Consider the following 26,472-nt stretch of genomic DNA (forward strand, 5'->3'; position numbering starts at 1 on the left):
GCACGAAGGCTAAGGTTTTGGACTTTAAATAGCGAGCCTCCCAGTTCTATCACTGCATATAAATCTCTGTACAACTAAAAAAAATATCAGTTAACCTGTAACTGAAGATTTAGAAAATTAATATACCATCAACATTTATCATTGTAAAATGGGAAGTGCATAATGGCATTTCTTCAAACCCAGTACTATGCCAATGGAATGGCATTTATTAAAAAAAAAAAAAAAAAACACTTTTACTCTTCCTGATGTTTTTCTCGCTTGCTCTCCCTTTATTCACTGACCCACAAATGAGAGGCTCTACTGTCCCCTAGTGACACCTGACTTTCCAGACTAGCTTTAAAAACACGTTCAAACTGCAAGTGAGAAACTCTTTCTCTCAATGATGACTTCTGCAGGACGCTTCCTGACATTGTCCAGGCTGGCTTACTTTCACACTGCATATAAATGTATACAGTTGTACTTCAAAAGATATCTAAAGTCAAAAGGCATTGTTTGAAATGCAGGTAGGTGTGTTTAAGTACACAGTTTTGCACAATTCTTTAACCAATAATGCCATCCACCTTTGCCAAAAGCAAGGATCCATGCTCAGGTTACACAGGTTATCAATAGGTCGTTGGAGTTACTGAAATTCATATGCTGCTCATATTTTTAACAATGTTGCACATTGCTCTTCCATCCTAGATGCTGTGTAAATACAGCAGAGTGTTGCCAGATAAAAAGCACACTGATAATAATAATAATAATGCTTTGCATTTATATAGCACTTTTCACAGATAACATAAGTGAACAGAGGAATGAGTTTACGTTCCAGCAGATGGATGGAAATGCCTCTACGGATATAAAGCTAGTACCAGAGAGGGCAGCAGTCGGTCCAACAGCTCCCTCTTGAGGTCCTTTAGTGAAGACACTGTAAAGAGCTGGCTCAATATCATGTGGAGATACGGGGAGGACTGTGTTATCATTAATTTATACTCAGTGCAAGCAGTTCTCAAGAGTTTACAGCAGCAAAACTAATTCAGTTATCATTCAACAATAAAACAATCTGTACTGAATACGTAGCACAAACCTTAAAAGGTGACACAAAATGTAAGAGCAGTATCAAGGAAAGTAGTGCACAATCATATTCTCTCCTGTGTGAAGATGAATTGTAGAATGTTTTCAGGTAGAGTATTAAACTTGGATGGACAGCGTGACCTAGGAAGTGGTGCATTTTTATAAATATAGAGATATTTAAATTAGTGAGTTGCCTTGTAATGTATACTAATAGTAGTGTGTTGTACCGTGTTAGCCATTATGGATGTCTGATTACAACATGGCCTTAAGAAGGGGCCCGAGTGGCCTCGAAAGCTTGCATATTGTAATCTTTTTAGTTAGCCAATAAAAGGTGTCATTTTGCTTGACTTCTCCTTTCATGTACAATAAGAAAGTGCATCCTCCTTGACACAAGGGAGCATTCCAGCACTTATCGAGGTGTGTTAGTGCCATAAAGCATTTTAAAGCGTTACTTGGATTTTAATAATTAGCATTTTTTCTCTAAATATTGTGCTATAACTCTCCCTGACATATCAAGGGCAGGAGCATGGCGGTGCAGTGATTAGCACTACTCCAGTATCTTGGGTTCAAAACCATTCCACAGTTACTGTCTGCACATTCTCCCTATGGGTTCTCCTTCCAAATCATCAAAGATGTGTGGGTATGCGAACTAGCAGCACTTAACTGGCCACAGCGAGAGAGAGTTTGGGCATGCAAATGTACCGTAAGCTATCCACAGGTGGCACTCACTATGCAGGAAGCAGGAAACCAGTGTAAAGAGGCAGGAATATGTAGATCAAGATGAAAAAAAGCCTAACATTCACAGCCATAGGCTGCTTATTCTAAAAGGGTCACCTCCTAGGAGATGCCTAATTCATTAATTAATTAAGAAAATCCCATTAGGGCAGGGGTGCCCAATGCGTCAATCACAATCGACCAGTAGATTGCGTTGCATTAAAAAATTTTTTTTTTAAAACTTTAGTCTATCATACATCCTCCCTATGGCATTTTCCACTTGATTGACATACAGGCCAGTCTGAGATCTCTTGTCTTCTAACACACTGGTCATCCCGCACGCACGATAAAACACACGACCTACTGCAAAACTCCAGCTGTGATCTAGTTAGCCTTTCAATTTATATCGAATAAAGAAGGGATTTAAAGAAAAAAAAATATTTGGGGAGGGTATGGGGTGGATGTGGAACTGGAAGAGGATGTTTTTTCTCACAATGTCACAATCAAAGTGCATTTGTCTGATCTGTCAATCTATCGTTGCTATTCCAAAGAAGGAAAATGTGGAAAGGCACTTTCGAACTGTTCATAAAAACTACGAAACTGACGTCCTTCTGAAAAGCGATCTGAGAAAGAGAAAGGAGAGGGAACTAAAATCGCAGTTAATCGGACAGCCCTCATTTTTCACTCGGCTGAATTCAAAAGCTCCTTGACTGCATTATTCAGCTCTACTTATTTATGCGAGTCAGCCTTTTCTCACATGAAGATAATTAAATCCAAATACTGTAGTGACCATAAATGTATTGAATTGTTATTGTGTAATAAAGGTTATTCAGTTATGCAAGGTATGACAACATACATTTTATGTATAAAGTATACTCATATATATAAATATATATATATATATATATACATATATATAAATAAAATTTTAAATGTAGGTAGATCATTTTGATGTGGTCATTTTAAAAGTAGCTCGCAAGCCGCAAGTGTGTGCACCCCTGCTTTAGGGGGTGTAAAAGACTTGGCCTACGGTCTTCAGCTTGATGATGCACGCAACAAACACAACGACTGAGGGACCAACAAGCCAGAGGCAACAACCACTCATGACTTCCTGAAAATGTCACTTTAATGGAAATCAGGTAAGAGAATTTATCTTCCACCAGAGCCTTAAAAAGCTACTGCACAAGCAGCTTTTGTGAGTTTGACCAACACTGCCCACCACAATAAGGCCTGCCACATGGGGTCTCACACATTTATTTACAAAAAAAACAAAACACAAATAAGTCAGTCATGTTCTGCCTTCCAAAATATTTAGCAGTAGAGCCAACTCATATTTGTAGTCTATTAAAAAAAAATCCTTAATTATAAAAAATAAATACATAAAGAACAAAACGTGTTACGTAAACATTGCCTACAAAATTGAGAAAAAAAAAAGTGCAGCAGAATGAGCTCTGGACCCATCAGTGCTCAGACCGCTTCTCAATCCGCCTTCCAAGTTTGAATGCTTCTGTGGAAGTTTTATTAAGATGCGTTTTAACTATTGCCAGTAATGATCACGTAGCCAAGCTGTGTGCGGTTGAGCTGCCAAGCAAGCAAGGTCCTGCAGCCAGGCCGCCATCCTTCAGATCAATGAAACGTTTAGCTCCCATCTAAAAGCATATGAAATTCAGAGGAAGACAAGCTGTGTTTTTCACCAGTCAGAAGCAGGTTTGGTGCCGACTTCAGTTTCTAGTGATATTCCTGAGAAGGGGTCCCAAAGTCTGACAGCTAGAAGACCTACTGGCCCTGCTTCTTGGATAGGTACCTGCAAGAACATTAGAAAGGTCAAGTCTTTGCATGCACTACAAAAGGAAAGAGAAAAGTCAAAATACATCTTTGGAATACTACCTTGGACCTTTTCTTCTGATCAATTAAATTCTACTTTTTACATTAAAAAAAAAAACAAACTTTAAACTTCCATGAGTTGACTAGTGTGAAGCAAGGTGTTACTTTGTTTCTCTTTACCTTTCCCAGTGCTTGTGGTTAAGATTTGAGAAGTCGTCCAACTTGGCAATTTCTTTCAGATACTGGGACAGTTTCAGAAGCTCTTGGTCTTTGTCGCGATTTAAATGAGCCTTCATGAATGGTCGAATCTGTACGGAAAAAAAGGAAAGCACAAATGAGTATGAAGAGCACACAGGTATTTACAACATATCAGATGAATGATTAAAGTCATTGTTGAACTTTGTCCTTTTTGTTAATGTTAACATGTAACGTATATATTGTTGGAGAGAAGGGAGATCCTAAACATTCTGTATTTGGTTTCTGTTGGCCACTGACACACTCTTTTTATAACAGCTAACCAGTAATTCTGCCAGTATGTCAGCCACTGAACCGGATGTCATGTATCCCCCACAACACTTTACAGATTGAATCTTCACACATTGTAAGTTAAAGGCTAGGCCTCACAAACTTAGTACAACGTTGTATTGTTGTTTTCTTATTTTGATATATAGAAACAATAACTACTTACAACAGCTTATTTAACTAAAATAAGAGGGCATCATTATTGGCACAATCTTATCAGCTTTTGTCAAACTGCTTGCATGGCACTCATAACTATAAATTACAATTAAATATATATCATTTTAAATTTTCAGAACTTTATGTAGTGCTTCACTTTTTGATACAATATGAAGTATATTTGATAACAGATTTAAAAGAAAGTGACAAACTAAACTGCTCAGAGACTATCAAAAATACCAAATGATGTGCAGGCATTCTGTTCTGTCATTTCTTTAAGGCTCTCCTCATTTTTGATTCAAAGGCCCACACACACTTCTTTAACATCTCTGAAGTTTTCTAGACTAGTGATTGTTCTTTTGAGACAAGTTAAGCACTATGAAATCTCACACTAATTGAAAACCTAATATATAATAAATGCATTTAGCACTAACAAGATATTCTTCTCATAATTTTAAGAAAAAAAAATATTTAAATGCACATCAGGAAGATGTGTTTCTGTAGGTTCTTAAAAGCCATCCACACCATCCAAGGAATTCCTACAGTCTGTAATAGACAGTTTTAGGGATTTTTAGATCATGTCATTAGCGTTTCAGACAACCTTATGTAGGACATCAGCCCTTTACGGATCACAGTCACATATACCCATACATTCAATTACAATAGGACAATTTAGAATTGGCAATCTATCTAAACACTTCTTTTGGACAGAGAGAGAATACTAAGACAGTCAAATTTCCAATATCCAGGAAAACAGGGATGTTGGCTGTGGACGAGAGGGTCACACTCAGATCTGGTCAAAACATGGCACAAAATTAATTGAATGTAAACAGTTATTCAATATTTAGGAACATATTTACCAAAACTACAGAAGTCATATAAAATGTAAATATGAATTAGAAACTCAAAGCAATTCATAAATTGCACAAAATGATAGAACCTCCAGTGTAACCATTGAGGATTGAGGTTGGGCATGTCATTTTTACTGGCAGAAAATAGCAAAATTCCAATTTGGACAAAACTATTTAGCAGCTCACAACTGCACCACACAAAAAACCACTATAAGCAAAAAACCCAAAGGAAAGAGAAAACTCAACCTGAAAAAAATCTGTTAAAAGGCCAATAATACTTATATATGCATTGTTGTTCACCGTAAAACAAACATACAAAGCACCAAGGCATTGTGAAACAGTGTTACTTAAATGCTGAATTTCAGCTTGATCAACAATCACTGAACATTGTTTTTTTAAACTATTGCTTACCTCGTACACCAGTAGATACTTAATAGCTGACAGATACAGTGCATCCGTAAAGTATTCACAGCGCATCACTTTTTCCACATTTTGTTATGTTACAGCCTTATTCCAAAATGGATTAAATTCATTTTTTTCCACAGAATTCTACACACAACACCCTATAATGACAACGTGGAAAAAGTTTACTTACGATTGTTGCAAATTTATTACAAATAAAAAAACTGAGAAAGCACATGTACATAAGTATTCACAGCCTTTGCCATTGATGCTCAAAATTGAGCTCAGGTGCATCCTGTTTCCCCTGATCATCCTTGAGATGTTTCTGCAGCTTAATTGGAGTCCACCTGTGGTAAATTCAGTTGATTGGACATGATTTGGAAAGGCACACACCTGTCTATATAAGGTCCCACAGTTGACAGGTCATGTCAGAGCAAAAACCAAGCATGAAGTCAAAGGAATTGTCTGTAGACCTCCAAGACAGGATTGTCTCGAGGCACAAATCTGGGGAAGGTTACAGAAAAATGTCTGCTGCTTTGAAGGTCCCAATGAGCACAGTGGCCTCCATCATCCGTAAGTGGAAGAAGTTCAAAACCACCAGGACTCTTCCTAGAGCTGGCCGGCCATCTAAACTGAGCGATCGGGGGAGAAGGGCCTTAGTCAGGGAGGTGACCAAGAACCCGATAGTCACTCTGTCAGAGCTCCAGAGGTCCTCTGTGGAGAGAGGAGAACCTTTCAGAAGGACAACAATCTCTGCTGCAATTCACCAATCAGGCCTATATGGTAGCGTGGCCAGACGGAAGCCACTCCATAGTAAAAGGCACATGGCAGCCCACCTGGAATTTGCCAAAAGGCACCTGAAGGACTCTCAGACCATGAGGAAAAAAAAATTCTCTGGTCTGATGAGACAAAGATTAAACTCTTTGGTGTGAATGCCAGGCGTCACGTTTGGAGGAAACCAGGCACCGCTCATCACCAGGCCAATTCCATCCCTACAGTGAAGCATGGTGGTGGCAGCATCATGCTGTGGGGATGTTTTTCAGTGGCAGGAACTGGGAGACTAGTCAGGATAAAGGGAAAGATGACTGCAGCAATGTACAGAGACATCCTGGATGAAAACCTGCTCCAGAGCTCTTGACCTCAGACTGTGGCAACGGTTCATCTTTCAGCAGGACAACGACCCTAAGCACACAGCCAAGATATCAAAGAAGTGACTTCAGGACAACTCTGTGAATGTCCTTGAGTGGCCCAGCCAGAGCCCAGACTTGAATGCGATTGAACATCTCTGGAGAGATCTTAAAATGGCTGTGCACCGACGCTTCCCATCCAACCTGATGGAGCTTGAGAGGTGCTGCAAAGAGGAATGGGCGAAACTGGCCAAGGATAGGTGTGCCAAGCTTGTGGCATCATATTCAAAAAGACTTGAGGCTGTAATTGCTGCCAAAGGTGCATCGACAAAGTATTGAGCAAAGGCTGTGAATACTTATGTACATGTGATTTCTCAGTTTTTTTATTTTAAATAAATTTGCAAAAACCTCAAGTAAACTTTTTTCGCATTGTCATTATGGGGTGTTGTGTGTAGAATTCTGAGGAAAAAAATGAATTTAATCCATTTTGGAATAAGGCTGTAACATAACAAAATGTGGAAAAAGTGTGAATACTTTCCGGATGCACTGTACTTTTCAGTTTCTTGAGACCACTCTATAACACGTGTTAAAGTGTGCATTGCTTTTCTTTTTCTTTAAACTCTACTTCCCAATAGGCTGCTTTATTTTTCTCCCTTTCAGATTTACCGTACATAGTTAAGTACAAATCCAAAAAATCAAGAGAGATCATAAAAATCAGACCTCGACTTATACACCCGTTCAAAAAAATGCAACACTTAATTTTTTTTTTTTACATGTTCTTGCCTCCTCCAATCTCGATTTAGTTTTTCAGATGCATCGAATTTTGTTGCCACAGCACAGTTTCCAATTTCTTTCCCTACTTCAACGACATTTAATTTAAAGCCAGCTTCATATTTTCTTCTAATCGAACATTCCATCTCAGATAAGGGATGCTCTTATGATAAAAGGTATATGAGGGTGCGAGATACAAAAAAAAACTCAAATCAGTGCAAACGTTGCTTCGGAATAGTTTGGGTTTTACCGTATGGTCACATAGGCACAATACATAGAAAAAAAGGCAGTGTGCTCCGTGGTTACTCTCTAAGGTGGGCATTAGCATATCATAATCTCTTGGACCAACAGCATGAATTTTCCGACTTATACTTTGACATTATAAAATACCGGAATATATACGGTAAAAATCAAGCCCTGACTTATCCGCAAGTATACATGGTAACTAAAAATTTGATATTTGCTTTTAAACAAATATTTACATTCGTTATCCCAGGGAGAGATTTTGTACTTGCTTTCTGCCCATTTATATTTAGATAGTTGAATCCAGTAAAGAAACCGGCTTCATTAACATAACATTCTGGTATTCAACAGAATAATTAGGTGAACATAGCAGCCAGTTAAATTTAATTATACTGATTGGTATTAGGGTGTTGTACAGTGCTAGCCATTATGGATGAAGTAAGAAGTTAATCACAAATGACACCTTTCATTGGCTAACTAAAAAGATTACAATATAATATGCAAGCTTTCTAGATACTGTAACTCAGGCATCTTACACTTTGGTTCAAGAAGGGGCCTGAGTTGTCTCGAAATCTTGCATATTATATTGTAATCTTTTTAGTTAGCCAATGAAAGGTATCATTTTGCTTAACTCCTCACTACCGATTGGTACTGAAATGCTGATTTATTAAATGGCTTAATTTTAAAAATCAAAATGTAACAGAAATGACAACTCATTTGCAAAATAAAGTTAAAAGTGTATTGAGTTACAAATTGAAAACACTTCTTGATTATTTTAGATCTTACGTCTCCACTTTTTATTACTTCGAATAGTATATGATGTTCTGTTTTCTCTACCCGATTCAGTTATCATAAATAGCACCATTACAAAAGTACAAAATAAAATCCGAGAGCATCACAAGTTTATAGAGGTCAGCACACTGAGTTAGTATGCATTTATTAAAATCCCCGCTTGCTTACACATAATTTTATAATGGGTGATATCCAGTTTTGATTACTTTCATTTCAAAAATCTAGGCCCTTGCTTGAATATTTGTGCTTTTTTTAAAGTTTTCTACACTCAGCCTTTTAATAATTAAATATTTAATTACAACCTGAAAAACATAATGAGAGGTGTGGTTCATTTTTGTAACATCAGTTCAGTGCATGGTCACAAGAAAGGAGTAAGAATGCAGCATACGGATGAGAAAACTATTCTAGAAGATAATCTGAAGAGTGCAGCTATTTCAATGTAAGGCACACTAGCACATTTAGGACATTCAGAATGTAATTTGCACATCTCTTACATGGGTGTGAATTCAATTCCCTCTCTATTTTTAATCCTTATATTTTATTTTAGCAAAACCTCCAAACCATATTAGATAAATGATTACTTGTACCCAAAAATTAAAACTTTATAGAAGCTCAAGAAATATATAAATATTATAACAAACCACAGCCTTCTAATACACATACAAACTTGTGGCTTGGATAATAAGAGAAATGCTGCCTTCTAAGAACAGGCCTGTAAGTGGGAGTATGGCATAGTCAGATCTGCCCAGTTTTGCCGCAGGTTTACATTTAAAGATAATAAAATGTCAACAGAGAATGTTCAGCTTCTGATTAGCCAGTGTTTCCCAAGATGGTTCCCAGCCCATTCTCCCAAATCCTGGGAGACAACCCACTTCCACCTTACTTTTAATCCATTCTGTGGATTCATTAGGAAGTTCCGTCCAATGTCATCAAACATGACGGTGTTGCTTTTACTGTAGAAGTCGGAGTATTTTCCCCATATCACACCCAAGGGCTTGACCTGTAACAAAACAGACTAATAGTTCAAAAAAACCTATACTCATGACAAACTTTCAACAATCAAAAAAACTCAATCATCAGTAAATTGTGTAGGTTTTTAGGTACAGTATTACCAAAATATATACTTTTTTATTGGCCGTTTTACTGATTGAAGGAAATCACAGCTGTAGCCAAGACTAGTGCAGCCATAGAAATTATTAACCGAAATAAACAACTCCGTTCCAACCTGCTTAAGATAAAAACGGACAGCTAAAGGACAGCTGTTTATTAGTGACTGCCTACTGACTTCTTAACACTTAGTTTATACTAGGCACTTGGCTTAAAACCAAGTCACTGGATGATAACAAAAGTGTTATAAGTACAAAATAAAGATTCTAATGCAGTCTGATGGCAGGTTCAATGAAATAAAACTAAGTGGCCTTCTGGTTTATATACTTCTAGTTTAACCTTTCCCAGTGGTGTAAAAAATGTCATGTTTGTCACACAAAATGGATCATCAAACCATCCATTTCTAGTCTAAGACATCAATTCAAAATGGCAGGTTCAATGAAATAAAACTAAGTGGCCTTCTGGTTTATATACTTCTATGTTCCTAGACGGACATGTGAACCATGTGCACATACAGTGGTGTAAAAAACTATTTGCCCCCTTCCTGATTTCTTATTCTTTTGCATGTTTGTCACACAAAATGTTTCTGATCATCAAACACATTTAACAATTTGTCAAATATAACACAAGTAAACACAAAATGCAGACTTTTTTAAATGATGGCTATTTTATTATTTAGCTGGAGATGAAAAATCTACGGTCAAGGCATTCAATGAAGCAGAACACTGAGCTTACATTGCTGGGCAATAATAAGGTCTAACCCACCTCTACAACTGAGCTTACATTGCTGGGCAATAATAAGGTCTAACCCACCTCTACAACTCCACGCCGTGGGGTATGTACTGTGATCATCGCAGCACTGTCTAGCATAAATGTTATCTTGTAGTTTGAGTTATTGGTCACTCCTAGCTCCTAGAAAAGAGAAGAAAAGAGAAAAAAAGTCTGAGTAGTCCTAACAATTATGACCAACATCAAAGAGACATCTAAAGATCACTTGTGTATCAATGACTAAGAAGACGTCTTATATTGAAAAACTACTTATTTAGAAATGTACGGCTGAACATGACCTTCCAGTTACACGGAAGAAAGTAATAAAACCATACTGCAAATGTCAGAAAGTCAATGGACTGATTTAGTTTGATTCAAAGAGATTTAAATAAAACACTGTTATTCTGTCATACACATTAAAGACAAGTGTCAACAACAAGCACAGCATTGTACAGTTCAGCAGCAAGAACGGGTCACTAATTAAGGAAAGGGTTAGAATGAAAACCTGCAGCCACTGTGGTCCTCCAGGACCGGAGTTGGGGACCCTGGTATAGTTTCATATTTAGCAGCCTAGTTGTGCACAAGCAAATTCTTAATAGAAGCCTCTCAGAAAACATAAAATCAACATGAACAGTGCATTTAACTATGTAGAAAGAAGAGGGGATAAAAACTACTGACAGAATGAAACAAACACTCACTTTCATCTTTGCTTCAATCCATTTCATACTTGTGGCAGCTAAAAATTAAACAGAAAAATAACTGTAACCACTGTTATTAGAATACACAAGGACCAACACAGAGGGATTTAAATGGATAAGGGTGGAAATAATTACACATCACTAGGATATGCCAAGTTTGGGAATCATATATGAATAGCTGTAAAGTCTGCCTTTTTTGTTAGTGATATTTTCATAATTCCAGGTCACCTCCTGTTCTTTACTTACTAATTGCTTTGAATTGTGGTTTAAATGCTCCTTTATTGAATCAATGGTTTTAAAAAGGAGCCTACAGTATGAAATTCACCAAAGGGTGCAATATTACAACGATATTAAACATCCAGGAGTAAGTCTGCTTTCTAACTAATACTTATTTGCAGAACATAGTGCTATCTGTATCAAAGACACATGTCTAAATAATGTCTTATTCTGGCTAACAGCTTTGACAGAAGCAGCATTTTCAAGTAACTTAAACAAAGTGCTGTGTACATAAATTCTTTAAGGGGACCAGTCACTTTTTTCCATCTCTTAATAGTTAAAAGTACTTTCTGCATGTAGGTAAAAAAAAAAATAAATCACAGGGTGAAACAATATGGCCATTTTTGTATGAATCCCCAAGGAAGTGCAGTCTAGCGATGTGACTGGTTTAGAACTGAGCTGGAGCAAAAACTCAAAAACCCAACGAACAACATATTGGCATGCACTAAAACATGCTTGTCCAGCCAGTGTCCCTGTATGCCACCTTTCCTTCCAAATGCCCACATAATCCAGTGACATTACTAATTTAAAGCCAATTGTCAAATAAATCAAAGAGTTTAAGTAAAGCAGGAATTAGCCTACAATAAACTGGTCAGAACACACAAAACTGTAGTCTGGACAAGGATTACTCTCCCCAAGGATCAAAAGATGAGATCATGTTATTTAAAAAATGAAAAAATAAGGAAACAAATAAGGGCAAAGGCCACTGCACAAGATTTAGACAATAAAAAGAAAACACTTGTGAGTGTGACACAACAACAGAGTGAAGCTTTGATACTTTATAAATCTAACACAGACCTGAAATAGCTATCTTAAACCATCTACATGGTTGTAAGTTGGACATAAAGGGAAAAACAATCATGTATAGGCAAACAATTAACTGCTGTCCTGACACAGGAGATCCAAAATGGCAGCAAGGCTTTATTACAATTTACCTTTATATTCCAAACCCATTCATCCCATTTTTTTAAATGTCTACTCTTATATATTTGCATTTGTGTCAAAAATACATAAGTCCTAGCACCTGCATTCTACAGAAAGCAAAACTGGATTTACTATTTAATATACGTATAGTCCAATTCTGAGTGACAGATTTCAAGATTAATTTATAAGTTGGGTAAGAAGAAAGACCAAAGTTACAAGCATAATAACCAAGATGTACAGTATCTGCAACACCAATCCAAAAGTCCACTTCTTGCATTCTTTAAAAAATATATATCTCAAAGAAACCAAAAGTTGAACTTTAATTGTGAGCTGAAAGAAGAATAAATGATGTATTCCAACCCAACTATACCAATAGATTGGCTAAGATGGCACCACAAAAGTGAACACACATTTGTTAGGAAATGTGAAATGAGGCTTTGGAGGTGTAAGGGAGCCACTGACATAAGACCATATGGAAGGACACACCAAGGAATCTGTGGTGAGGGGGTACGCTACCATGTACAATGTTGAATTACAGACATGCAGGAGGGATCAGACTTGACAAAGCCCATTTAAAATTATATCCATTAATTAATACAGAAGGAAATTGCTGAGAGGCAAACGAAGACCTATGTAGAAACCAAGGATGCCAGAAAAGAAAACTGTGCATATTGTTGGTAAAAAATGCCATGGGAAAAGAAGTGTCTAAGGAGTGAATGATGAGAAAGAAGGCAACTTAGAACTAATTCTTCCTGCCCACTTGTGAAGAGTTCACAAGGAAAAGACACAGAATGAATGCCAGGAGATACAAAAGGAAAAATCAAAAAAATCTAACTTAAAAAACCCAAGCTTAGATGGAATGATTCCAAATTTTTAGTGTGGTTAACGGAATCAGTAGCTGATGAAAGTTTTCAAGGATAATGAAAAATGTGCAGCTTGGGCAGAACTAGCGTCAATGATTACAACTATAGTGTCCTTTCAACATATCAGCTTGTATTTCAGGTTCAAGTTTATAGTCATATGAACAGTGAAAGTCATACTTGCATGTCTGTCGGGTCTAATTAGAATGTGAATCTTATAGATACAATCCATGATCGTATGTTTTGATGATATTTAAAAACTCAGCCAGTTTAGCCAATTCACTTTCATTTAAAAATTGTGAGATAATAAAACTCCAAAAAACTGTAGAATGATATTAGTGACATGAGAATTGCTTCACAAAAACAGTTAGCACTGCATGCTTTTAGGGATACAGGAAAATGGGATGCCAAAATCTACATAACTCAACCCAACTAGTTGTACAGGTCTTTCCTGCACATTTTATATTGTGGTGTGATGTATGTTAAATATGATAAAGCTTTGAGACTGACTTTTTAAATGTCACTTTTGTTTCCTTATTTTTCAAACTATTACATATTAAACTCTTGAACCTCTGAAAAGGAGTGGAAGGCAGCTATGCACAGAATAAACTCCCGGCCCTTATGTGCAAAGCATTCAATCATCCAACTTAAAATCTTTTATCGGGCTCGTTTATCTCATTTAACATTGTCCAAAATGTATCCAGGCCAAGATTAAAATGTGAACGAATATTGTAATTGAGCTTCAGCCTCACTGGACCTGCACCAAATTAACACAATTCTGGACAAAACTCTTCGAAATGCCTATCAGACAGCCTGGGGTCACAATCACTCCTAACCCATTAACAGCCATATTTTGGGTATTCCTGGATGGGCTTAAAGTGGAGAAGAACAAACTGATTCTGATTGCTTATACCACTCTATTAGCACATAGACATCTTGCTCCACTGTATGAATCCCAACGCAACAAATATAAGTCAGGGTAACTGATATTCTATACTATTTGAAATTGGAAAAAAAAATTCTCATTTAAGAGGACATGTTCAAAACTTTTTTTTTTGGTTGTAGTCTCTCCTCTCTTTCTCGGGTTGAAGTATGGTTTGTCAAGTGTGACATAAGTGAAATGTTGCTTTCTTTAAATAAATTGTAAACAATTAAAAAAAAAATTAAACTCTTGAACCTAAATTTGAAGGAGTTAGACTTGTTGAATGAGTTAGTTTTCCAAAAAGACACTACAAATGTTCAGATGCCAAAACTTTTACTTTTTGAAAACCCAAAATTTCTGATAATGTATCTTCCTATATATGGAGGAATATTTCATACAAAATTAAATAAATAAATAAATGCATAAATATATAAAAGTACTGTGAAATGTGAGCATAAATAAATCAATGTGTCAAGAAATATGTTTTTCGTTGCTTATTTATTTATTTCATTTTGTCTATAACATTCCTGCAAACCGTCAAGAAATACGACTTGAAATAAAACTGTCACTTTCACTCTTCAAAGTTGAGAGGGTGGGCTCTAACACGCCCTCTAGTAACTGATTGGTGAAATCGATAGCACAAGAATTAATTAGAAAAATGCTTATTACTGCAGATGAAATGGATTCTGCCGAAGATATTACGTATTTCAGAGAGAGAATTTAAGATTTATCAGAAGAAATTACAATGTTGGCGGCCCTTTTAGACTCCGATATAGATGAAACTATTTTTTAAATTATCGAAGAACAGGTGGAAAGGACTTGACTACAACAACTTTGTCACTGATCAGAGCTGTAGAGTTGTTTGAAAAAGCAGCTGTGAATATGCACCTGACTTTATACTCGTAAAACAAGGGTCAAATACTCAGTTCAAAATATTAGTTGGAGCTGCTTTGGGTATTCCATGTCAAAGTACCTGCACTAATACAGCCGTTGCAGCTTACCGTATATCAAACTGGCTCATTCGCCTTGTGATCGTCTTCTCCGATACACCATATAGATCTGCAATCTGTCGTACTTTTAAACCGCATAACAGAAGGTGTTCTATTGACTCAGCTGGAATGTCAAAGGATGGATGTCCAGAGCAGGGAACTGTGTCACCTGAACTGGAGTGTAGGGAGTCCATTCCACCTGTTCTTCGATAATTTCAAAAACAGTTTCATCTATATCGAGTCTAAAAGGGCGTCAACATTGTAATTTCTTCTGATAAATCTTCAGTTCTCTCTCTGAAATCGTAATATCTTGGCAGAATCCATTTCATCGGCAGTAGTAAGCATTTTTCTAATTAATTCTTGTGCTATCGATTCACCAATCAGTACCTAGAGGGCGTGTTAGAGCCCACCCTCTCAACTTTGAAGAGTGAAAGTGACAGTTTTATTTCAAGTTGTATTTCATGAAGGTTTGCAGGAATGTTATGAACAAAATTAAATCAATAAATAAGCAACAAAAAACATATTTCGTGACACATTTATTTATTTATACTCTCATGACATATTTATTTATTTAGGCTCTCATTTCATGACACATTTATTTATGTTCAAATTTCACAGTACTTTTATTTATTTGCACATTTATTTATTTATTTATTTAATTTTGTCCGAAATATTCCTCCATACCTATAAAATGGTATAAGCAGAATTCAGAATAAACATTTAAATATTGGCCTGTAAATTGAAACATTGCAGGACCATGTAGTAAAAACAATAACCTAGTCAAACTGCATTATCTAAAGCCTATTGAAGTGTTGTGGAAGAAAATTCATTAAGCAATACATGCTCTAAAAGTATGAAAATGTTAAATAGTTGACGATGCTCTGCAGGAAGAAGTTGGTCAAAATTACTCTGCAGAACAATGGAGGAACCTGGGATTGCAGGTAGTTAAGGTGGCATAAACCAGTTATTGGGTTCAAGAAGCCATGTTGCTTATGTCTCCAAGTTACTAAAGTGAAGTATTTTTTTTTTACTTTACAATTACAAAAACTGGACTATAAAATAAGCAGGTTGACTATGATTACCAAGCATCTTGCAAACATTTCTTAAACATGAAGTGGGTTACTACTGGGATTAACAAAGGGCTTGTATGTTAGCAAGTTAAAATGTTTAGGCATACTATTGTAGGAGGTTGAATAAAACTATTTAAGTAAAAGACTCAAGAGAAGTGTAACTTAATCAGTTTGTTGTTTTCTTTTTCTGGAGCATAATAAAGTACTGAATCACTTACAAACCCACATGCGTCAAAAAATTCCCAACCTGACATATATGTTTATAAAAGAGTAGTACATGTCACGTACTGAGGCAGATGGACCACAGAAGTCCTAGAATCTTGTTGTGAAACGAAAGGGTGGAGGTGAACCCAGTAAAGAGAATACAGTACTGTAACCCTTTCCTAGATGAAAAGTTGCTCAGAAAAATCATTGACAGAATGTATAAAATCACAGTCTATGAATATAAAGTAACATGCTGCATAAACCTCATGTTTAGGGATTTTACACAGAACAAGATTGTAGTTTTCAATTCAATAATACAGGAATACTTAAAGCTTTCAAAATTAATTGTCCATCGAAGAATGTGACCATCTTACAATATTTTCTCTTGATATTTCTAATATTTTACAGTTAGCACTGTTGTTACAGTGATGCCTTTTCTCCATACATCTTAGATCACAAAGCCTTAGTATGTAACTCAAAGAATATATTCATTTAGTTTTATTACTACTCCAGTTTCCTCCCACAAACCAAAGACATGCAGGTTAGGTGCATTGGCGATTCTAAATTGTCCCTGCTGTGTGCTTGGTGTGTGTGTGTGTGTGTGTGTGTGTGCGCGTGCCCTGCAGTGGGCAGGCGCCCTGCCCAGGGTTTGTTTCCTGTGTTGGCTAGGATTGGCTCCAGCAGACCCCCCGTGACCCTGTAGATAGGATATAGCGGGTTGGAAAGTGGATGGATGGATGGATAGTTTTATTACTCTTGTTTTGTGTAATTCTACCTGCTAGGTCAAGGGGTTAAAACAGTCACCTTTCACCTATGTTCTTAATAAGCAACTTATCTCTTTAGATTTGCTCTTCTAGTATTTCATTTTGTCAAAGTACTATTTTGCTATATACCATCCCTTTCACACACACATTGTTCACTACACGTTAGGTTGTTGGAAAGTCTCATTGTTTCGCTCAGTTAAAGGACTGGTTTAGATGCACCACTATCCAGGGACTTCAAGTAATAAAGTAACAATTCCAAAAAAAAAAAAAAAAAGAAAAAAAAAATTGACAATACTATGAGAAATGAGAGCTGTGCCTTACTTGAAAGAAAACTGTGTGTTCACTGCAGCTTTATAGAGATTGTTGAATGTTTCTAAAATATCACAGACAGTACAATACAGTTCACTACAATTATACTATTCCATACCACTGCATAAAGATTTTTAATGTGTGCAAGGCGCGCATTATGACAGCAGAGACTTCAAGAAATTATTTCCCCATTCTGTTCTTTGAATAAAATGAAAAACAGACTTTTAGCACAAAAGAAATAAAAGAAATTTTTAGACTAAAATGATAACATCAGCATATTCACTTTACTATAATTGTGTGCTGAAACTTATACTAAGGCTTCATAAAAAGAAAGTTGTATTTTTATGGAATTCAGTTATCCTGGATGCCTCATGGGGACATAGCATCCCAAAGCCACATGTAAACAATAAACTGTAGTGACAAATGCTCTGTGATTTAGCTATCAGTGCCTCTCCTGAATTTTGTGATAATAATATCTACTGTACTACATGGGATACAATCATAGGTAGCTGAGGCTGTGCAGAGGTGCTAGCATTCAATGGTTAACAACCTTCTTTTACCAGGACATTTTTTACATTATAGATTATAGTATGTTATTTCTCTACGTTCTTTGGACCCAGGTATATATCAAATACTTTTTCAATGCTTGACCACAGCTGTAAGTCACCTTGAGAAACCAGTAGGTATAACAGCAGAATAGTGTAAAATATATTAAGACCCTCAGGGATCACTACCGATTAGTATATTCCTGTTCAGAAGGCAATCAATGATATTTTATGCTGCAGGTTACTTAAGCAATCCCAATATATGATAAAGTATTTTGCTCTGGATTATAATTGTATTTTGACAAAAATAGTTCATAACAGAACTTACAAAATAATATTCAAAGAGAAAATAAATGCAATTTAAAACAATATAAAATACTATCTAAATGTTTTTGTTGGTGATAACTAACTCTAAACATCTCCATCCTCCTCATAACACCCAGAGGACAGATACCAAGAAAGCAGTACATAAGAAATACCACCCTGGGAGCACAGAACATAATTATTTTAAAACACGCACTTGAATTTCTTGAGGTAAGTTAAACTGTTGGGCGAACTCCAAGGAACATTTTTTCCCAGCCCTAAATTATTAAGTACTAACGAAAAAAATATGACGTCTCCCTAGAAGTTTTACTATATTCGTAAATATGGAGAGGTATCAGCTAACTCTTAAGAATTACCCTGGGCAGAGAACATAGACCCACCTGTGCTTGCTGCACCAATGTCTTTCATAAGAAGACACTGGCGATAACATATCTTAGCTGTATCGCTGGCAAATGAGTCCTATTAATCTTTGTCTTGAGAACATGCCTTCAGATAGACAATGTTTTTCGTGAAAACTTTAAGCCTTGCTCTCTGTTGCTGAGAGGTTTCACTTGCATGTTGTTGAACTGTGCTTCCTTTCGATGGTGCGTCTCTTCATATGTGTTATTAGCATGGCATCATTGTTCCGTGGCAGGGTTTGCTGCACACAAGTCTTTAGTGGTGACCAGCCGGCAAGCACTGGAAAAATTTAAAAGTGCATGCAAGCACCATCTAGTGGCTGTGGTTGAGCGTGAGCAGAGTGGATTGCTCGGTACACGCACACACACAAACAGGCCTTTCGTTTATAGATGTCTATTTTTTATAGAAACAAGGTAAAAAGATACCAATTCATAATCTTAAAATCCATGCCACTATATTTACCAGAGAGTAAACAAAGACGCATACTACTACATTTAACCACATACAGTAAGCCTACTTCCCTCTGAAAACTACTAATCTTGGGGCAAGCTGCATGGTGATCACCACAAACTATACACATTTACTACACATATATAAAATACAAAAACTATAACTTTTTTTAAAGTGTCTTTAGCGTATTTACAAAAGTGCACATTTGGTATAAACTACTGTATGACATCATTTATACTGATACAAAGGGCGTTTAAGTGCAATTAATAGAGAACTCACAAAGGCATACCCAACTGCTTGCTCTCTTGCTACGGTTTCTAGTATGTGTGTGCTTCCAGAACTTAAAGCAATTTGCAGTGCTTTATTTCTAATCAGTGCCACTTGCCATCAAGCTGTTGCATAATTAAATTGTACATAATGACACAATATGCTCAAGATTGTTATGACTATTTTTATTAAATACTAATTACATTTAGTTTGAATAAACATTTTTAAATATGCTACCATAAAAACAAATTATTACAGCTGAGAGAGAAGCAAAAGTGTCACCAGAAACTGGCTTCTAAACAGTTCCATGAATGCACTACTAACCAATTCCTTAACTGCTGATTTAAGGAAGTAATAGATGCCTTCCTTTTTGTTTAAATGGGAGCCTGTAGTTGGTGGCAAAATGCTGCTGCAGGGAGTGTTTGTGGTCTTTCTTTTGAGAATTTTGCTGTATTTTCTTGCCAAAAGATTTGTTTTTTTATGATGACTTCTCAATCGATTAATTGGCTCAATGTAACAAATACAATCAAGTGTGTGAGAATGTGCACTACAATGGACTAGGGCAGGGGTCCTCAATCACGGTCCTGGAGAGCCGCAGTGGCTGCAGGTTTTTGCTCCAACCCAGTTGCTTAATAAAAAGCACTTATTGCTAAAGTAACACTTCTGCTTCACTTTAGTGATTTGGAGCCCTTATTGCTTAATTTTGTCTTAAACAGATATTTTAATTGCTCCTTCTTATCAATAACATGCAAATGACAAGAGAGAGCAGCATTTCTCCATTTAGCTTATTTACATTTACACCTGTGTGTATTTATCTGCACTATTGGGTTTAATTAAATACTTGGAAGAAAAATGAAGAGAAAAAAGTGAAGGACTGAGAATTAATCGTCCATTTTAGCCTTCAAATCATTTGCATGATCGAAAGGGAAAGAAAATCTAGGATATGAGAATGACCTGACATAGCAGAGTTAATTTAATTTCATAGCTTGTTAGTGCTTTATTGGCAAGAATTGCTTTCTAATTAAGCAACCAGGTCAGAACAAAAACCTGCAGCCACTGCGGCTCTCCAGGACTGGGATTGAGGACCCCTGGACTAGGGTGTCATCCAAGACTGGTATCTTTCTGTTAGCTTGTTTCTGCTAAAATAAACTCTAATACTAACCACTGAAAAGGCAAATCCAGAAAATACACAGATTTATAAGGGGCGTAAAGATGGACGGCAACACTTGAAATAAATTGTAATGGAGTTTCAAGCAGTGCTTATTTCTTGATTTATTTGACCAGGGCATGTTTACTCACTATGTGTATAAAAACCAAATTACTTCCCCCAATAAAATATTTGTTGCAAGATGACCTTAACTATTAAACAATGAGCCACAAGTTCCACACCTGTAACTCTAATCATTGCAAAGTTTGTTTTAATTTGGCGAGTCCTACTGTAGCTACATTTCTGACTTAATTTCAAATATGGCTTTCCATTTTTGGAGTGTTTTTTTTGCATAATCAAAAGGATCTTATTGAGAAACTGTTTGTACAGATTATGCTAGAGAGTATATTTTCTTTTTTGCATTTTACATTGGCCATCCCTGTAATTATTTTATTTTCTAATAAACATTTACCTAAGATACAGTATTTGATTACGCTATGCTAACAACCTTTATGAATCAACTGTGCGATTTCCTTCTGATTATGTCCCAGTATTTAACAAACATGGCATGTACTTAAAAAATTAATGATCTGCCTTTTTTTTGTCCACGTGTTGATGCGTTCAAGCCATTTCCCTCACTTACTCGAGAGTTTTGTTTGGTCCCTTTTTTTGCTTGTCCAGATTTTGCTTTCACGGTTCAATCGAACCACTTGTAGTTTCTCTAGAGATTCTCATTATTTGATACGACTCATGGCTTTAATCTGCTTTGCAACTGCATAATGCTTTCTCACTCACATGCTGCTCTGCTGCTAAGACATTCCAGCCCTCCGTCTGCAGCATTGCTTTTTAATAAATTAAATGCAGAGGCATAATAAATAAACAGGCAATTTTGTTTTCCAGTAATTGTAATGTCTCATCTGCATTCCTTGAGGATTTAGATATACTGCTTTAATATTCTACAGTAACTATGGGAAATTAATTTAAATTACATTCACCAATAACTTATTTTCTAAGGCACTCTTCAAGAAGCCACTTTCTCTTTACTTTGTACCTGCCATGGCACGAATAGGATAATCTAAACTGTTAAAATAGTACAAAAAGGGCTAAACATAGGATCATGGCGAGCATACAGCAAATATGAGAACAACAGAAAAATAAAATAGATAACAAAAAGGTGACAACAACATAAAAAGGTTTACCTTGCATTATTTCTCAAAAAAAACCCAAGTTTTTAGAAGGGTCCTAAACAGACTCAATGGCTTAAAGAAATATACAGAACTGACCCTTTTTTAAGCAAGTAGCTTACTTCAATGTGTTGGGTGTGTGCACATCAGTAGAAAACTAGATACTTTACCAATGTGGTGTAAAAAATCCAACTAGTAAGAAACCAGGCAACAAAAAAGTAAACTTAACAACTTTCACAGATACTGAAAAAAAAGGTACATAAGAATGTACCAATCTACAGGAAAATACTATGACAATACAATGACTATGAAACACATTTTAAAATGGCTTGTTTGAGTAAGAAGAAATTGAGTGTTAATCAAAAAGATAATCATTTACTAGGCTTAAAATTGCAAGAGAAACCGGGCTAATCAAAATGACAACTTACACCAGATAACGATGTCATAATCTTCATAAGCAGAAGTGAGGAATTCATGAAGATAAGGTCTCATTAACTCTGTCCCAGTCTCTGCACATGATTTGTGATCTGAAAGATAGTAGCATAACCACAGCTAATTAAAAGAATAAACTACAAAACGTTTTTCCCCCTACAATACATAAACAGTAAATGTTTTTGAAATTACCCAACTTAACTAATGAATTAGCTTGCTTAGAAGAGGCAGGCTTGTTCACAGGATGTGGGCTCACACTGAGGCAGAACAGCCCACAGAGCTCTTAAAGGCATGCAGGGTTCTTTTAAAAAAAAATTACTCAAAACATACATATACAATACTCACCAAACAGTGTATAGTCCACATCCAATACAAGTAGCCTTTTGCCCTGCCGAGGTGGGTTCAGAATTTCTATTTTATATTCTTTTACTCTTCGTGCTATTTTGGCCAGGTTTTCCTCTCTAAGAAAAAAATAAACAAGGCTAGATGCAAAGCTACTTGAAGTCAACATGCAGGACTACCCAGTAATGTCTAAAGGCTCAGTCCATTCATGTTAACTAGGCAGTTTCAAGCAATTTTACAGCTTCTAAGCCTACAATTATTTAACATTGTTAAAAATCTGGAAAAAACAAGGTTGGTCATACGTTCTGCAGTTATTAATATGCAAATAAAATGAACGATGCTGTTAAAAAAACATGGGATGAGTTAATATAGTTTGTATAAATCTATAATCAAAATACTAAAGTAACTCATATTTTAAGAATGAAAGATTTTTGCCCATCATATTACTATAACGACAAAGTTACTAGGAACTTAGTTATAAATTTACATTAATACTTTATTGTTAGTCAGTGTTAGCACAAGAAAAAAAAATGCCTTGGTGGGTTGGCAGATAAATCAACCAGGGAGGATAGAAAGACAGCAATCTTTATTAATAAATAATCGGACAGCACAATGTCCACGGTAACTTACAAAAAAAAAATACTGTATAACACACCATATTATAACCATTCTCCCCTTTTTGAGACATATTTACTGTATTTATATACAGCATGTGCACATATTTGATATTGGAGGAGATGGCTGCACAATGTTTACTTTCAAGCGCACCAACAGCATATGGCCACTTAATTGATTTTTTTCTGTGACTGGTGAAGTGGCTCAGTAAAAAGATGGAGTGGAGGTTCTTTTGTAGTTGACCATGTATGTTGATTATATATTCTGAAGAACATTGCAACAAATAATCTTATTTGGCAACAGTGACGTTAAACTGCCTAACCAAACAGGCTTCCTTAAAGAAATGGTTTGCCTTAAGAAAAGTAATTTAATTTTCTTAAGACATAAATACTGCATATGTATAATTAATATTGGTAAATTTACCAGAATCTGTTTACTGTAACAGATTTTTTTTTTATCTACCTTCAAAGCTGAATGAAACCCAAATCTTATGTTACTAAAAACAGTATTACAGACTATCTTTCTCTGTTGTTGCTATTCTTTGCAACCCTTTGATTATTTCAGAGGTTATTTGTTTGCTGCTTTCTGTATGCAGAGCACACACCTCAGTCTGCTGTGTTCCAACATGGCTTTAAACATAAGCACAGTAATGCAGCGGCTTGCACTGCTGCCTCATTAATTCAGTATCCTTGGTTTGAAACCCACACACAGATGTTGTTAGAAAGGAATTTACACATTTTCCCCATTATTACTGAAGATTCCATCACCAGCCCCAAAAAGCATGCAGGTTATTTGAAAACACCAAAATCCCCAAACTGGTCGGTTGTGAGTAGGTACAAATAGGCCATTCAATGTGTTGGCATACTGTCCACAACTGATTCCTGTCTTGTACCCAATTATGTCAGGCTCTGGCTAGGCCTCAGCACTATTAAACTGGATTAGCTGGTGAAAGAATGTTATGAAATGCATGCTATGCCCAACCATTCTGACTTTTTAGATGTACTTTGAAGTTTTTCTAGTCAATATAGTTCAAGGACCAAGAGTGATATTAATTGTAAACAGACTTTGTGTGTGCATCCAGGTGATCAATGGAACATTAACTACGCATTTTCGCATCAATAATCTTGTTTTTTTTCTGAAAACCAGGATTGCAATTCCAATTACTTCATACTAAATCAAACTGGTAGAAAAAAACAAATATTATTGGTAAGGATTTCAATAAATGTTATATTGAACAGTTTCACACCGACAGCAGAGAAAAATACCAAGCTCAAATTACTAATGTTACAGATTACTTTTGCTTTTAACTTTCCTCTGTTGTAAATGTAATGTAGAAGTCACATATTAAAATATTTCACTATTATTCTTTCCAATATTCATAAAAACATCACTGCAAAAGTAAACAAAGCAAAGCAAATTTCACTGAAGCCAAACAAACTATACTCATTACTATAAGCCTAATATGCTGGTTCTACTTATATTGTTTGACTGTAGCACTAAATAAGAATTCATAAGGTGTGTTCAAACCATTCTTATGTTTAACACAAGTTATGAATAGCTGCCAAGATAGATGAAAGATTTCAGTGGGAATTTCTGGCACAGCATACTATTAAACCTTAGTCAGGGAGGGTGCTTACCTATAAAATAGGAAATTATGTTTATGAGACAAAAAAGCAACATGCTCAGATACACAGTCAGACAGTGCCAAAACTATTCATTAGTCAGCATTACATTTGATTTGTAGGTGTATCACAAGGGCAGATTTTTAATGGGCCATTGTTAACAGTGTTTTGGTCTAAGGAGAAAGCTTCACGGTAACAGTGTCCATACCGAAAAGAAACATTGACATCTTACTTCTGTAAACTAATTGTGTAAATTATTTGTATTATTTTTGCTTTTTTGTTTCCATATAATGGGCTATTGAACCATAGTAGGATGGTACCCCCTTCTGCCAAATTCTGTCACAACATGCACTGGCTCTTCATTATCTTGAAATGTATACATGGAGCGACGCTTTTATTTTTTTGCCCCTAAAATAATAGGCATTCATTCATTTCATGTTGCTTTCAGCAGCAACTATAACTCTCTCTTTTCTATGTCTTTCTTTAAGCATGTCACATAAGCAGTATTCTGCAAATGTATTAAAAATCATGGCCTGCTATGCATGGATATTTGCTACTTGTAATACTATAAGTACATTTGCCTTCAATCTCTGTATTTGACTCCCACTGGCTGAAGACGGTCACCCTTTAATTCTCACTGTTGCTGTTGAAAGTCCTATTATAACCGTAACAAGTAAAAATATTATGTTTTGGTAAATTGGCTTGATATACCTCCAAAGGAACATAAATATAAAACAGTTATGTAACCTGTTCTCCACTTCTATGACCTCCTCTTCAATGTCAAAGTCATTGATAACCTCATCATTGTCTGGAGGTGGACCCAATACATCTTCCTATATGAAGAGATGAAATTAAACAATAAGAAGACACATATAAACTAAGACAAACATAAATACATACTCTGCTTCTATTAATTATTAAAAGGTTGTGAATCTGAGTACATGAAACTATTCATGTTAAGGCAAGAACCTCTAAAATAAAAAAGGGAAAACAAACAAGATTCTGCTACTTGCTTTCATGTTACGGCTACTTGCTTGGGGTGGTGGATAAAATATTGAGAAAGTCTGGGCCTGTGAGTTGCCCACACAAAATTCATACTTGAATAGGTGTATAGTAAAAATAGATGAGGGGGAATGTTATATAAGGCTGTTGTAACATTAAAACTGATTACAGTGTGGCAATAAATATGTATATTTCCTTTGAGTTTAAGAAGTTTTTGAAGTTTGAGATCAAGATAAGAACAAGTTTAAAGCAATATACCTAGTATAAGAATAATATGGAGGTGACAATGTATTTAATGTCAAAAAAAAAGTAAAGTGCCCATGAAACTATGTGTATTGTTGTGTATTGATTCACACACAACAAAAGCTTTAAGAACAATTAACTGCTAATAAAAAAGAAAAATACTGCCATGAAATGTACAGTCGTTTCCTTCTTTTCTGATTATCTGCATTATTGACTATTTTTTCATAGTGACTCTAGTCAGATATTTTTATGGCTTGCAGTGGTGCATTAATGAGAGTCTAAGAAGAAAAAAATATTTAAAGTACAGTATTTTTTTTAACTGGCGGGCAAGATACCTAAACATAAAATCTTCAGGTGTGAAAATATTACAAAGTTACCAATTGTTGAAAAGATTATGAAGGAAAACAGAATTCAGTGAAGGGAAAAAAAACAAAAAAACAAAAAAAACAAACACATCAACAAAAGTCACCTTCATACACAATTACCCTGACAGCAAATGGCAAACTAAGTAACTCCACATTGGAGTCTTTACAAAACTACAAAGTCTTTTAATT

At 35.8% G+C, this 26,472-nt stretch overlaps 1 protein-coding gene across 1 annotated transcript in view; it reads right to left on the minus strand.

Annotated features, from left to right (window-relative positions):
• Positions 1 to 2,875: 2,875 nt before the first annotated feature.
• Positions 2,876 to 26,472, minus strand: part of ublcp1 (ubiquitin-like domain containing CTD phosphatase 1) — a 28,749-nt gene continuing 5,152 nt past the window's right edge. The window contains exons 4-11 of the mRNA XM_039775010.1: positions 25,421 to 25,506; positions 22,440 to 22,555; positions 22,091 to 22,189; positions 11,029 to 11,066; positions 10,376 to 10,474; positions 9,339 to 9,455; positions 3,772 to 3,899; positions 2,876 to 3,571 (exon numbers count right to left, since the gene is read on the minus strand). Of these exons, the coding sequence (XP_039630944.1) occupies positions 3,544 to 3,571; positions 3,772 to 3,899; positions 9,339 to 9,455; positions 10,376 to 10,474; positions 11,029 to 11,066; positions 22,091 to 22,189; positions 22,440 to 22,555; positions 25,421 to 25,506 (711 nt within the window). The 3' untranslated portion in view covers positions 2,876 to 3,543. The remainder of the gene's footprint in view (positions 3,572 to 3,771; positions 3,900 to 9,338; positions 9,456 to 10,375; positions 10,475 to 11,028; positions 11,067 to 22,090; positions 22,190 to 22,439; positions 22,556 to 25,420; positions 25,507 to 26,472) is intronic.

The sequence above is a fragment of the Polypterus senegalus genome, chromosome 13, assembly GCF_016835505.1.
Source record: "Polypterus senegalus isolate Bchr_013 chromosome 13, ASM1683550v1, whole genome shotgun sequence".
NCBI lineage: Eukaryota > Metazoa > Chordata > Cladistia > Polypteriformes > Polypteridae > Polypterus > Polypterus senegalus.